The sequence below is a fragment of the Sinocyclocheilus grahami genome, unplaced genomic scaffold (genome assembly GCF_001515645.1).
Source record: "Sinocyclocheilus grahami isolate Dianchi unplaced genomic scaffold, SAMN03320097.WGS_v1.1 scaffold1413.1, whole genome shotgun sequence".
In the NCBI taxonomy this organism is placed as follows: Eukaryota; Metazoa; Chordata; class Actinopteri; order Cypriniformes; family Cyprinidae; genus Sinocyclocheilus; species Sinocyclocheilus grahami.
Genome location: NW_015506592.1, coordinates 184,150 through 196,782, shown reverse-complemented (window position 1 = coordinate 196,782; position 12,633 = coordinate 184,150). Strand labels below are relative to the sequence as shown.

The 12,633-nt window shown below is 39.6% G+C and overlaps 1 protein-coding gene across 1 annotated transcript in view; it reads right to left on the bottom strand.

Moving 5' to 3' along the window:
- The window catches only part of ano3 (anoctamin 3), an 84,957-nt gene that overhangs the window by 6,581 nt on the left and 65,743 nt on the right, over nucleotides 1-12,633 (bottom strand). The window contains exons 14-19 of the mRNA XM_016256290.1: nucleotides 10,691-10,831; nucleotides 5,296-5,460; nucleotides 3,464-3,500; nucleotides 3,225-3,336; nucleotides 2,950-3,007; nucleotides 1,509-1,606 (exon numbers count right to left, since the gene is read on the bottom strand). Of these exons, the coding sequence (XP_016111776.1) occupies nucleotides 1,509-1,606; nucleotides 2,950-3,007; nucleotides 3,225-3,336; nucleotides 3,464-3,500; nucleotides 5,296-5,460; nucleotides 10,691-10,831 (611 nt within the window). The remainder of the gene's footprint in view (nucleotides 1-1,508; nucleotides 1,607-2,949; nucleotides 3,008-3,224; nucleotides 3,337-3,463; nucleotides 3,501-5,295; nucleotides 5,461-10,690; nucleotides 10,832-12,633) is intronic.

The window sequence follows — 12,633 nt, the reverse complement described above, 5'->3', positions numbered from 1 at the left end:
GTCCTCCATAAAATGTGCTGGACACATCCGAATATTTGGGTTGACGTGTTCTGGAACAGTGTTGTAAATACAACTTAACCACTGATTTTTAGTCGTGTCCATTTTTGGAAAGCCAAACAGAGTAATTTCGCTTTCACAACGAAACACAGCATCAGACACGGCGGCCTAGAGTGAGCTGAGGCCGGGGGCTAGAGTGAGGAACGGCCGGAGGGCTAGAGTGAGCAGAGGCGGCCCTCAGCGACCAGCATGGATCAGCTCCAGGCATGCATGACGAAGTAGATCTCATCCTCTTTTGGAAGACCAAACAAAGTAGTTTCGCTTTCACAACGAAACACACAGCGTCTTCACGACATGGCGGCGGCAACAACAATACTACAGTGAGAATAAAAGTTACACCTTCTTTCTTTGCGTGAACATTTGGGCGGCGTTATGCAAATCTTCCCACATAGTGAGGTAGGTATGTGGGGGCGTGTTAGAACGAGCCGTTTTAGGTAGGTGTGGCTGACTCTTAACTTTTGTAAAGAATATCTCTTTGGATTTGAGACTTTAGTCTTTGCAACTTTACAGATCTTCTTTATGCACCAAGAGCTTGTAACACTCCAAAGAGAAAGGAAAAATTGAAATCGCATCATATGACCCCTTTAAAACACAATTATTTAAAACTTTTAATTTGATGTTGTTACAAAGTGCGCTTTTAAACAGTGTACTGCACATTCAATACAACTAAGTACACTTCATGTTTACAAGGGAAGAGAAGTTCCCCGAAAAAGGCTTTAGAACAAAATAAGCGCAAGTTAATAATAGCAGAGTTGCCATTTTTCTGTGAACACTGAACAAAGCACAGTAATGTTAATCTAAACTAACATCCCTCGTCATGGTTAAGTACACTCTGTTGTCGAGGCTCTTTCTGATGAGGCATACATTTCTCTCTGTACTGCAGGGTCGGCAAAATCAGTCAGCCGTGAACGCAGTGGACTGGAACTAAGGACAAACTCTCTCTTTGAATGTTCAGTGCTGCAAACACCTCCTGTTCGGGCTAATAATTGAGTAACACTGACCTCTGTGTTCATACACTCAATAACAAAGTCGGATCTTATGAAATAAAGTGTGTGAAGAAAGAAAAAGAAAGGCATGACAAAGTGACATGAAGAAATCTGTAAATCTGACTACTGTGTAAGTTTAGAGGTTAAGAAAGAAGCAATAAAATCAAACAAAATGCCATTTACACCAGCTCCATCTGAGAGGAAAATGGGTTTACAAGAGCAATCTGACATGCCACCTGCATTGTGATAAACACGATATACAATATTGTGTGATTCGAACATGACCGGAGAGAGACTAAACAGAATTCAGAATCAGTTAAATCGACAATACAACATTTGTTGTTAGCAAAGAGTTTTATAGCTTTTTCCCAGACTTTGCGATTGTTTAACAATCTTGTGTTTTAAGATTGCAGGAGGGCCCGATCATGTTTCATGGCCTCCCCAGGTCTGACGCCACATACTCACGGGTAGCCCAGCTCCATGAAGTTATTCCAGATCTGTTTCAACACCATAATCACTCCCATCTGTAGGCACAAGTCAATCAGACAACCACTGGGATGACACTAAAAAAAAAATACATATACATTTTGGTTACCCTTGTGAAATAGAAGTACACTTTAGCACATTTTACAAAAATAATATTGTTAAGGAAATAATATACTTTAAAAGGGTAAACTTAAGTGTAAACTGAATGTAATGTTCTTTGACACTTAATTGCATTTAATTAATTATAAAGTCTAAATTTATAATAAATGCATTTCATATAATTTTAGAGTGTTTTGACCCACTAAATGACTGTATATGGGTAGTACTTTAATTCCAGTCCGGTTCCGCATGCACATACCATGTAGCTGTTACAATAACTAGGTAATAACTAGGTACTAACCCTGAACCTATCCCTAAACCTAACCTTAACCCATGTAGTTAACATTACAGCACTTTTTATGTAACTACACTGTAAGTACACATAAGTGCACATACTGTAAATAAAGTTATTTCATAATTACTTCTATTGTCTTTGAAACATGGTTACCATGTTCTGCTGTTAACATGTACTGGCAAGAATTCATGGTAAACTAAAATATATTACAATATCATTCCCATTGACACTCATATGTGTATTTAAATATTTATAATAATTACATATGGTTACACTTTAATTTAAGGTGTCCTTGTTACAGTGTAATTATACATTTAATTACTGAGTAATATTAATTAACTACATGCACTTACTATATGGTTAGGGTTACTTGCATGTAATCATGCATAATTAATCGTTATTAATTTAGTAAGTACATGTAACATGAGTAACAAGGACACCTTAAAATAAAGTGTTACCTTACGTATTTGTAACGGTAAAGTTGCAGTTTAGTACATTTAAAATATATTAACTTTTAAATATCAAAAGAAATGTCCTTCCTTAAAACACAACAAAAATGAGTAAAATTGTGATTTTAAAATATACTTTAAAGTAAAACTTTTAATTTGACAATAGCACTTTTTAAAAGTAGGGTGTGTAATCTAAGAGGACTCTTTCTGTAATTACACTTAAGTGGCCTTTTATTTCATTAAAGTAATACTGTCTGCAAGTGCAGTTCTTAAGATTAAGATTTCAAAGTTTTGAATTCAATACACTTAAGCACATTTGTTTTTCACAAGGGCGCTTTTGATTATATTACATGCTGTACACAGACTAGATCTAAATCAGTACACTAGTGTTATGAGCAACCACAGTTGTTATGTTGAGGCAATTAAGTGAGAGTCTGCACTAAATTATGACCGTTTTTATTGAAATCTCATGGCAGTTGCATAACTGAGGCCGATATTTGATAGGGGAATGTTGATCATGCCGAAGGGCAATAATAACCAAATGTGAGAAAACTCATTACCGCCTCGTCTCACCCACCTCCTCCATCCTCCACCGGTGAAACAGCTTATTATAGTCACCCGGCCTGCCAGCAAACCTGCGGAATACACACACATCACAGTAACACATGTGAAATTAGCTTTGAAATTCAATTAGCCATGCTATTGTGAGGGAGGCGGTTGTGTTAGCATGTGCGCTAGCGCCACGAAGTTCCTGTATGAGTCGATGAACAGATCTCAAGTGGTACAATCTGGGCGAATGAACAATTCAATCAAGTACTGAACAATGCATCGACAAGATCAAGAGTTGCTTACCTTCCTAAAAAGAAAGCGATGTAGAAGGTCGAGCTGTTGAGATTGACGAACTGGAAGAGGAACATCTTGAGGGCAAAGCTGTTTTCCCATTCGGACTCTGTCCGTGGATGTTCTAGATCACAAGTGAGCGATATTTTAGTCATGCACCGCATGTTACAGGCATGAGGAACATTTCTCACAGACCGCAATCATTTTACACTCACTCAATCAATAGTAACCTTGACTGAATCAATACTTACCCAGGTTTGTAAGTAGGTAGGCCACTTTCTCATAGACCTGATGGGTAAAAGAAAATCCACTCAGTAGCATTACAGAGAAGGATGCAAATAAATAAATAAATACCATAAATAATACATTTAATACACGGTTTATAATAACCAACAAGTTGTTAATATAACATACATTACCACTCAAAAGTTTGGAGTCATTCATTCATTCATTCATTCACTTTTAAAAGACATTAATCATTTTATTCGATAAGCATGCATTTATCAAGAGAGACAGTATAATGTTACAAATTATTTCCATTAAAAAAAAAAGCTGCCCTTTTGAACGTTCTGTTTATCAAAGCATTCTAAAAATGTATCGTGGTTTCCGCCAAAATATGACGCAACCCAACTGTTAATAATTGATAATAATCAGCAATGTTTCTCGAGCAGCAAATCAGTATATTATACTGATTTCTGAAGATCATGTAACACTGAAGACTGGAGTAATGATGCTGAAAATACAGCTTTGATGATCATAATATATTTTACAATATATTAAAATAGAAAACTGTTCAATTGTAATAATATTTCACAATATAACTATTATTTTTTCTGCATTTTTCTCAAATAAATGCAGCTTTAGTGAGCATATTCTTTTAAAAAAACGTACAAACACACACACACACACACAAAAAAACTTACTAAGCCCAAACTTTTGAAAGTTAATGTAAGTTGCTATATTTCCAACTAAGTTGCAATGTTATTATTAGAGAAAGTGGCATTTTCATCTCTTGTCTTCAGGAAAATAAAATTGTCACATTGGTGCCACATAGAAATGGAAATTAGGTTGTTACCGCCCAGAAATTCACTCTTTTATTGAATCAATGACTTGCTGTTTTAAGGATGCAGACAAAACGCTGTAATAAAGTTTACGTTTGCTGCAATCGCCTTATGTTTTATGTCTGGGAGCGACAGCATGTAATAGTAGTCAATCATTTTAATGGTTTCATTTTGAGGCTCTGGTTTTTTCAGAATAACCAGAGCAACATCTGAGATGCTGTGAAACGAGAAATGTAAAAAAAGACGAATGTCACATTAATTTTTTTGATTGGCCGGTGCCGTGAAAACAGCCATGCCACGAAAACCACATTGGATCTCATGGATTGATAACACATACATTATACTGAATATTGTTGTTGTTATTATTATTAATATTAGTGCTGTCAAACGATTAATCGTGATTAATCGCATCCAAAATAAAAGTTTTTGTTTGCATAATATAAGTGTGTGTTCTGAGTATATTTATTATGTATATATAAAAACACATACTGTACATTCAATATTTATTTTGAAAATATTTACATGTCTATATTTATAGTCATATAATTTATATTATAAATAAATATACTTAATATATAAACATAAAATTTTTCTGAAATGTATACATGCATGTGTGTGTATTTACATATATATAATAAATATACAGTACACACATATATATTATGCAAACAAAAACTTTTATTTTGGATGTGATTAATCGCGATTAATCGTTTGACAGCACTAATTAACGCTGACAATATTATAATATATTCCATTATATGCTTTATTTTATTCCCATGGTACCATTTCAGAAGAGAGAAAATATCAGTTGATATTTTCACATTAAGTTTTATTTTGCATTAAAGTTTTTTTTTATTTTTTTATTTTGTAATAATCGTTTTATTGCTTCAAAGCGTGTTTTGCTTTCATTTGATTTCTTGTGGAAAAGCCTTTTTTCTCTATTTGTGTGAAACTTTCGTGCAAAAGCTTGGTCAGTTTTTGTTCAGGGATGCCTTTATTGTGTCTCTGCCTTCAGGACTAACCACATTCAGAGACATGATGATCATGAAGTTGATGCAGACTCCAGTGCCTGATGTGGCGAATTGCCAGTTCTTCTTCACAAACTCCCACTGGAAGGAAGCAAACTTCTCCATGGCAATGAGCCGGAACACCACCACGGCAAACACGGCAGTCAGGACCAGAGAGATCTGGAAGAAAGATGACGAGAGGTGAACGAGGTGTCAGACTGGAATATTATAAATAGATGGATCTATATCGGAATCTTGCAAAAGTTAGGTATAGTTTTGAGATGCATTGCCTTTTAATTCAAGGCCACCAGAGGGAGACAGTTATTTATGGTATAGTGCAGCTTTATGATCTAACTTTAATCAATAAAAATCATATTTAAAGTGTTTATTTGTTTTCATTTTAAATATTCTTTAGGGTGACAAATAGGGTTCGTAACTGATGATGGTGATGGATGCTTATGGATTTTCATGACATTCAGCTGTGACGTCTGCACTCTTCTGCATGTGTGGATGAAACACCGGCATACAATATGTCACATATGCATCATACCAAGTAGAAATGCATCTTATGAGGATAATTTTGTCTGCAAAAATCTGCAATTCTACCTTTTCATGGCCTGTACACAGGTGTGGCGTACATTATTTGGCTTTTGTGTTATTGCAGTGTAATTACACAAAAGAGTATCAAGTAATATTATTTATTCGGGTTAAACTTTATTTTAAGGTGTCCTTGTTATACAAATAGGGTTCGTAACTGATGATGGTGATGGATGCTTATGGATTTTCATGACATTCAGCTGTGACGTCTGCACTCTTCTGCATGTGTGGATGAAACACCGGCATACAATATGTAACATATGCATCATACCAAGTAGAAATGCATCTTATGAGGATAATTTTGGCTGCAAAAATCTGCAATTCTACCTTTTCATGGCCTGTACACAGGTGTGGCGTACATTATTTGGCTTTTGTGTTATTGCAGTGTAATTACACAAAAGAGTATCGAGTAATATTATTTATTCTGGTTAAACTTTATTTTAAGGTGTCCTTGTTACGGTGTAATTATACATTTAAATACTGAGTATATTAATTAACTACATGTGCTTACTATATGGTTAGAGTTTGGCCTACGGTTACTTGCATGTAATTATGCATAATTTATTGTTATTATAATAGTAAGAACATGTAACGTGTGTAACAACGACACCTTAAAATGAAGTGTTACCCCGAAAACATTACTTATTGAATGTAATGCTCTCAGCAGCCTGTTATGAAATAATGGTTACACTTTATTTTAAGATGTCATTGTTATGCAATTAAGTACAGAGTAACATTAATTCATAACTTGTACTTACAATATGGTAAGGGTTAGGATAAGGGTTTATTTTAGGGGTAACTGCATGCAATTAGGCATAATTTACTGTTATTACTATAATAAGTACATGTAACGTGAAACAAAGACACTGCAAAATAAAACATTTTCTAAATATTTTCCATTCCTTCTGCAAAATTAAATTGCTAAAATATTTGTGCAACACTCAGTTTTGCAGTACGCTTGTTACACGATACATGTATTTACTATAGTAATAACAGCAAATTATGAACAATTATAAGCAATTAACCAAACTTTTCCCTAACAATATAGTAAGATAAAATGTTAATTAATTATACGTATGTCACATGTATGTTCCCGTTGAGTTCCTGTTTTCCTTATTTGGTCCTTCCAGTTTATTTTCACATTATTAATATCACCTGTTCCTCGTTATTAGTTATCCCCATCACCTGTCTGCTCCTCGTTATCTACCCTATTTAGTTCTAGCCCGTTCAGTTCTCCCTTGTCTGGAATTGTATGTTGATGTCTTCTCCTCGTGCTACGTGCGATTCCCTGTGACAAGAATAAATCCCTTTGTTTCATACTCCTGGTCTCCTCGTTCCTCACACTACCACCGACCGTGACAGAATTCCAGACCTAAAAGTGACAATAAGCGGCACCCCTTCTACCCGTGTTTTTTTCTCCGTTTTTTGAAAAGTGTTTTTTTGTTTTCCCGTTCGTTTCTCCCCGTCCAAATGGAGGAACGAGCGATGCTAATCGCTGTGGCTCAGGCGAACCCCGACCCGATTCTCTACACGAGGGTGTTCGTGCCACTCGCCCTCGCCAGCTCCCTCGAGGGAGAAACCCTCCTAACGCCCTCGTTATCTACCCTATTTAGTTCTAGCCCGTTCAGTTCTCCCTTGTCTGGAATTGTATGTTGATGTCTTCTCCTCGTGCTACGTGCGATTCCCTGTGACAAGAATAAATCCCTTTGTTTCATACTCCTGGTCTCCTCGTTCCTCACACTACCACCGACCGTGACAGAATTCCAGACCTAAAAGTGACAATAAGCGGCACCCCTTCTACCCGTGTTTTTTTCTCCGTATTTTGAAAAGTGTTTTTTTGTTTTCCCGTTCGTTTCTCCCCGTACAAATGGAGGAACGAGCGATGCTAATCGCCGTGGCTCAGGCGAACCCCGACCCGATTCTCTACACGAGGGTGTTCGTGCCACTCGCCCTCGCCAGCTCCCTCGAGGGAGAAACCCTCCTAACGCTGTTCCGGATCGGGATAACCTACCATCGTCCCGCGGAGCTCCCAGACACCACCAACCTCGGCTGGAAGGAGGGAGTCATTCGGTGTCTGGAGAGCTTCCGATTCCGATCCGGGACCCATCTGCTGGCCGTTCCCGAGTCAAGTAAGCCAGCCGTTCCTCAGGCAAGCCCACCGGATGTTAATGTGGCAAGCCTGCCAGACGTTAATGAGGCAAGCCCTGCAGACGTTAATGTGGGCCCAGTGTCTGTTCCAGCCCCAGTGCCCGCTCCTCGTAAACGCCTTCCAGAGCGCCCCCCCCCGGTGCCGGCTCCTCGAAAGCGCTTTGCTGTGCCTACTCCTCCAGAGCACCCTCCAGTGCCAGCACCACGTCAGCGCTACCCTGATCCCCAGTTCAGCCCAGGAAGGGCTCCTGTTCCCGAGTATAGCCCACGGAGGACTCCTAATCCCCAGTTCAGCCCAGGAAGGGCTCCTGTTCCCGAGCCAGGAAAGCCTCCGGTTCCCGCATCACGCCCACGGAGCACTCCTAATCCCCAGTTCAGCCCAGGAAGGGCTCCTGTTCCCGAGTATAGCCCACGGAGGACTCCTGATCCCCAGTTCAGCCCAGGAAGGGCTCCTGTTCCCGAGTGTAGCCCACGGAGGGCTCCTGATTCCCCGTTAAGCGCAGGGAGGGCTCCTGTTTCCCCATTAAGCCCAGGAAGGGCTCCTTATTTCCCGTTAAGCCCAGGGAGGGCTCCTGTTTCCCCGTTAAGCCCAGGGAGGGCTCCGGATCCAAAGTATAGCCCACGGAGAGCTCCCGATTCCCCGTTAAGCCCACGGAGGGCTCCCGATTCCCCCGGCTCCGCCATGGCCTCCCGAGCCACCTGATTCGCCATGGCCTCCCGAGTGCCCGGCTCCGCCATGGCAACCCGAACTGCCTGCTCCGCCATGGCTTCCTGATCCTCCCTGGAGGCTCTCCTAGTCTCCACCCTGTTCCAGTCCTGCACCAGCCTCCAGGGCATCCACCCCTCCTCCCCGATGGTCCCGCGCCATCCGGGAGGGGGGCGATCTGTCACGTGTATGTTCCTGTTGAGTTCCTGTTTTCCTTATTTGGTCCTTCCTGTTCCTGTTCCAAAGTAGTTTGAGTTGTTCCAGGTGTATCTCATTATTAGTTATCCTCCTCACCTGTCTGCCCCTCGTTATCTGCCCTATTTAGTTCTAGCCTGTTCTGAGTTTCTTTGTCTGGAATTGTTTTGTCTACATTGCTTTGTGTGTTCTCCTGGTTCCTTTGGAAGTTTATTAAAAACTGTTTCAAATTAATTCCGCATCTCCTCATTTCTCGCTCCGTGCTCCTCACAGTAGCAACCCGTGACACTACCGAGGATTACTGATTTTTGACCGTTTCACAAAATACACATCATAAAACTGTTTTACCATAACAGAACTGTTATAATGCTGTTTTTCTCTTGACCATAGATGACAAAATCCTACCTCAACACATTTAATGAATGGCTATAATTTTGTCATTGCATCTGAATATCAGCATTTGTGAGATTCAGTAAAAGTTTTGATTTGTGTTGTTACTAGTGTTTTTTATTTAGTTTTAATGCAGTATTTATAATTCATGGTGTTATTATTCAATAATTCCATCAGTTAGACAATACATTTTAGACATCTCTGCTAATCCTTAAGACCTATAGGATAATTAAGTGAAATCCTAAATTTGAATTCATAGTACTGCTGTTATGACATCTTCAATTTAAATATGGACAACTAAATATGTAAATGAAGTATTCATAATATCTATGCAATTTAAAAGTAAACACACATTGTTACTAATCTTCTGGCATATTACCTTATACTAGACAAATTTAAGGGCTCCTGTTCCCGAGTATAGCCCACGGAGGACTCCTAATCCCCAGTTCAGCCCAGGAAGGGCTCCTGTTCCCAAGTATAGCCCACGGAGGGCTCCTGATCCCCAGTTCAGCCCAGGAAGGGCTCCTGTTCCCGAGTGTAGCCCACGGAGGGCTCCTGATTCCCCGTTAAGCGCAGGGAGGGCTCCTGTTTCCCCATTAAGCCCAGGAAGGGCTCCTTATTTCCCGTTAAGCCCAGGGAGGGCTCCTGTTTCCCCGTTAAGCCCAGGGAGGGCTCCGGATCCAAAGTATAGCCCACGGAGAGCTCCCGATTCCCCGTTAAGCCCACGGAGGGCTCCCGATTCCCCCGGCTCCGCCATGGCCTCCCGAGCCACCTGATTCGCCATGGCCTCCCGAGTGCCCGGCTCCGCCATGGCAACCCGAACTGCCTGCTCCGCCATGGCTTCCTGATCCGCCCTGGAGACTCTCCTTGTCTCCAGGGCGGATCAGGAAGCCATGGCGGAGCAGCCCTGGAGACAATTTCCTTATTTGGTCCTTCCAGTTTCTTTTCACATTATTAATATCACCTGTTCCTTGTTATTAGTTATCCCTATCACCTGTCTGTCCCTCGTTATCTACCCTATTTAGTTCTAGCCCGTTCAGTTCTCCCTTGTCTGGAATTGTATGTTGATGTCTTCTCCTCGTGATACGTGTGATTCCCTGTGACAAGAATAAATCCCTTTGTTTCGTACTCCTGGACTCCTGGTCTCCTCGTTCTTCATTCCGTGCTCCTCACACTAACACCGACCGTGACAACGTATTTCTACAAAGACCTCTTAAAATAAACCAGTGTTTGGGAAATAGTTAAGAAACAAAAGGAAGTGAAACCAGAATAGTTAAATTCTGCACAATTCTCGTCCCGATTTTCATGACGGGGTGGTGATTATTCTGATCTGTTTGTTGTAGCTTTAGGAAAAAATCGAACACAGAGTCCTACCATGAAGAAGATTCCCGAAACAGACACCATGAGTCGGCTGAGTTTGTCTGTGAAGGGCTGGAAGGGCTCTGGTTTCCCTGAGATGGGGTTCACTCTCTCCTTCCGGGAGTATTTGGCTTCAAACTGGGGCCGTAGTTCCTCCTTTAAAAAAAAAACACACACACACACACACATCATATTACTCTTGAAAGACTTGCTTGAAGATCTTTTCTCAGATCTCATGAATGATTCTCATCACACACAGATGTTCAACATCATCATCTGTTTTGGTTGGGCATGATGATGTCAATCCAGAGGCTGTTTACATGAGCTCAATGAGTTAACATGAGACACTTCAATGCCTCCACATAAGATATATTTATTATTAGTACAGTCCACAATATGACAGTTAAATATAGAAGGGATTGTATACAGCAGCAGTTCTCAAACTTTTCAGGCCAATTATCACATCTGATCAAATCACACTATCCAAGTATTACCTAGTCACCATTTTACTGATCAGTGTTATTTTCACACTGTCAATGTAAGAACGTAGGCTAAATATTAGAAACTATAATAGGATTCACTCAAAAATGAAAATGATGTCATTATTTAATCAACCATTTGTTTTTCCAAACCCATATATCTTTCTTTCTTTCATAGAGCAAAAAAGAAGATAATTTCAAGACTGTTCATGCTGCGATAGGCTTATGACCAGGTTTATGACCAAAGTCATTACTTGTTAAAAAAATTAAATAAATAAATAAAAATAAAAAAGCCTTTTTGTAGCTCTCAAATTTAACCATTTGTGTGCCAAGAAGAAAGAAAGACAAGGACAAAGACGATGTTAGTGGGTAAATAAGGGCAGAACTTTTGTTTTTGGGTGAACTGATTAGAAATTAGAAACAAAATATTTGGGTGAACTGATTAGAAAAAAAATATTTGGGGGAAGTGAAAAAAAAAATCTGTTTAAATACATTTACGTCACATACACATGCTGCTACACTACATCTACACTAAGCACTAATAAGGAGTTCTTAAATGCACAATAAACCCATAAACATATTTAATAACTACAATATCAGCAATGAAAATGTGTACTGCTTTTGAAATAGTCTTCTATGAATATCTAAGGGAAAATAGAGTGCTGCAGTGATTATGTATTTTTGTATGGCAACCTGGAAGTTAGCATCACCCTGGTTCCCTCAACAAAAAACACAAACCTTATTTCACACATACCTTTTTCCAAAAACCCATTCAATAAACTTCAGGACAATGAAACCAGAAGTGCTAAAGTGCTAACACGTTTACCGGTTTTGGCCTAGAAAAGTACATCATCCCCACAGGAAAAGAGGATTGTGTAGCACTGTTAGTGCATGAACCACAGTTTGAGAACCACTGTTATACAGAAACTAGCAGCAGCAGAAATCTACAGTGCAACAAATACAAACACCAGACGTTCAGCAGGTAACAGCCATATCTGATCGCTTTGATCTCTGGATTATGTTGAGGTGTTTCCTCAAACGCATTACACATTCACACATCACACAAAATAAAAAATACACAGAACATAAATTCGCCATCACTCTGCACATGCTGATGATATGTGGTTCACCAAGAGCTGTTCACACTGAGATTTTATCACAGGGAGTTGGAAGGCGAATGTACTTCTGGCCGCGGTGTACAGTATATTCCCACTACTGGATGCCCAAACGTTATTGGTGTGCTGTGCAACGGGCCTTAACTGGAAAATACGTTTTCAAATGTGTTTCTATTTTGACAACAAATATGATTAGAATAAACGATTATTAATTCATGAACTAAGTGCACTCAGAATGCTATGTAAGCCTGTTTCCACCACTGAATAAAAAAAAGGTAATTGCGACTTTTCATCTGAAAATTCTTACTTTTCTTACATTCTTACCTCTTTCCATGCAAATCTGACTTTTTTTTCTCAGAATTAC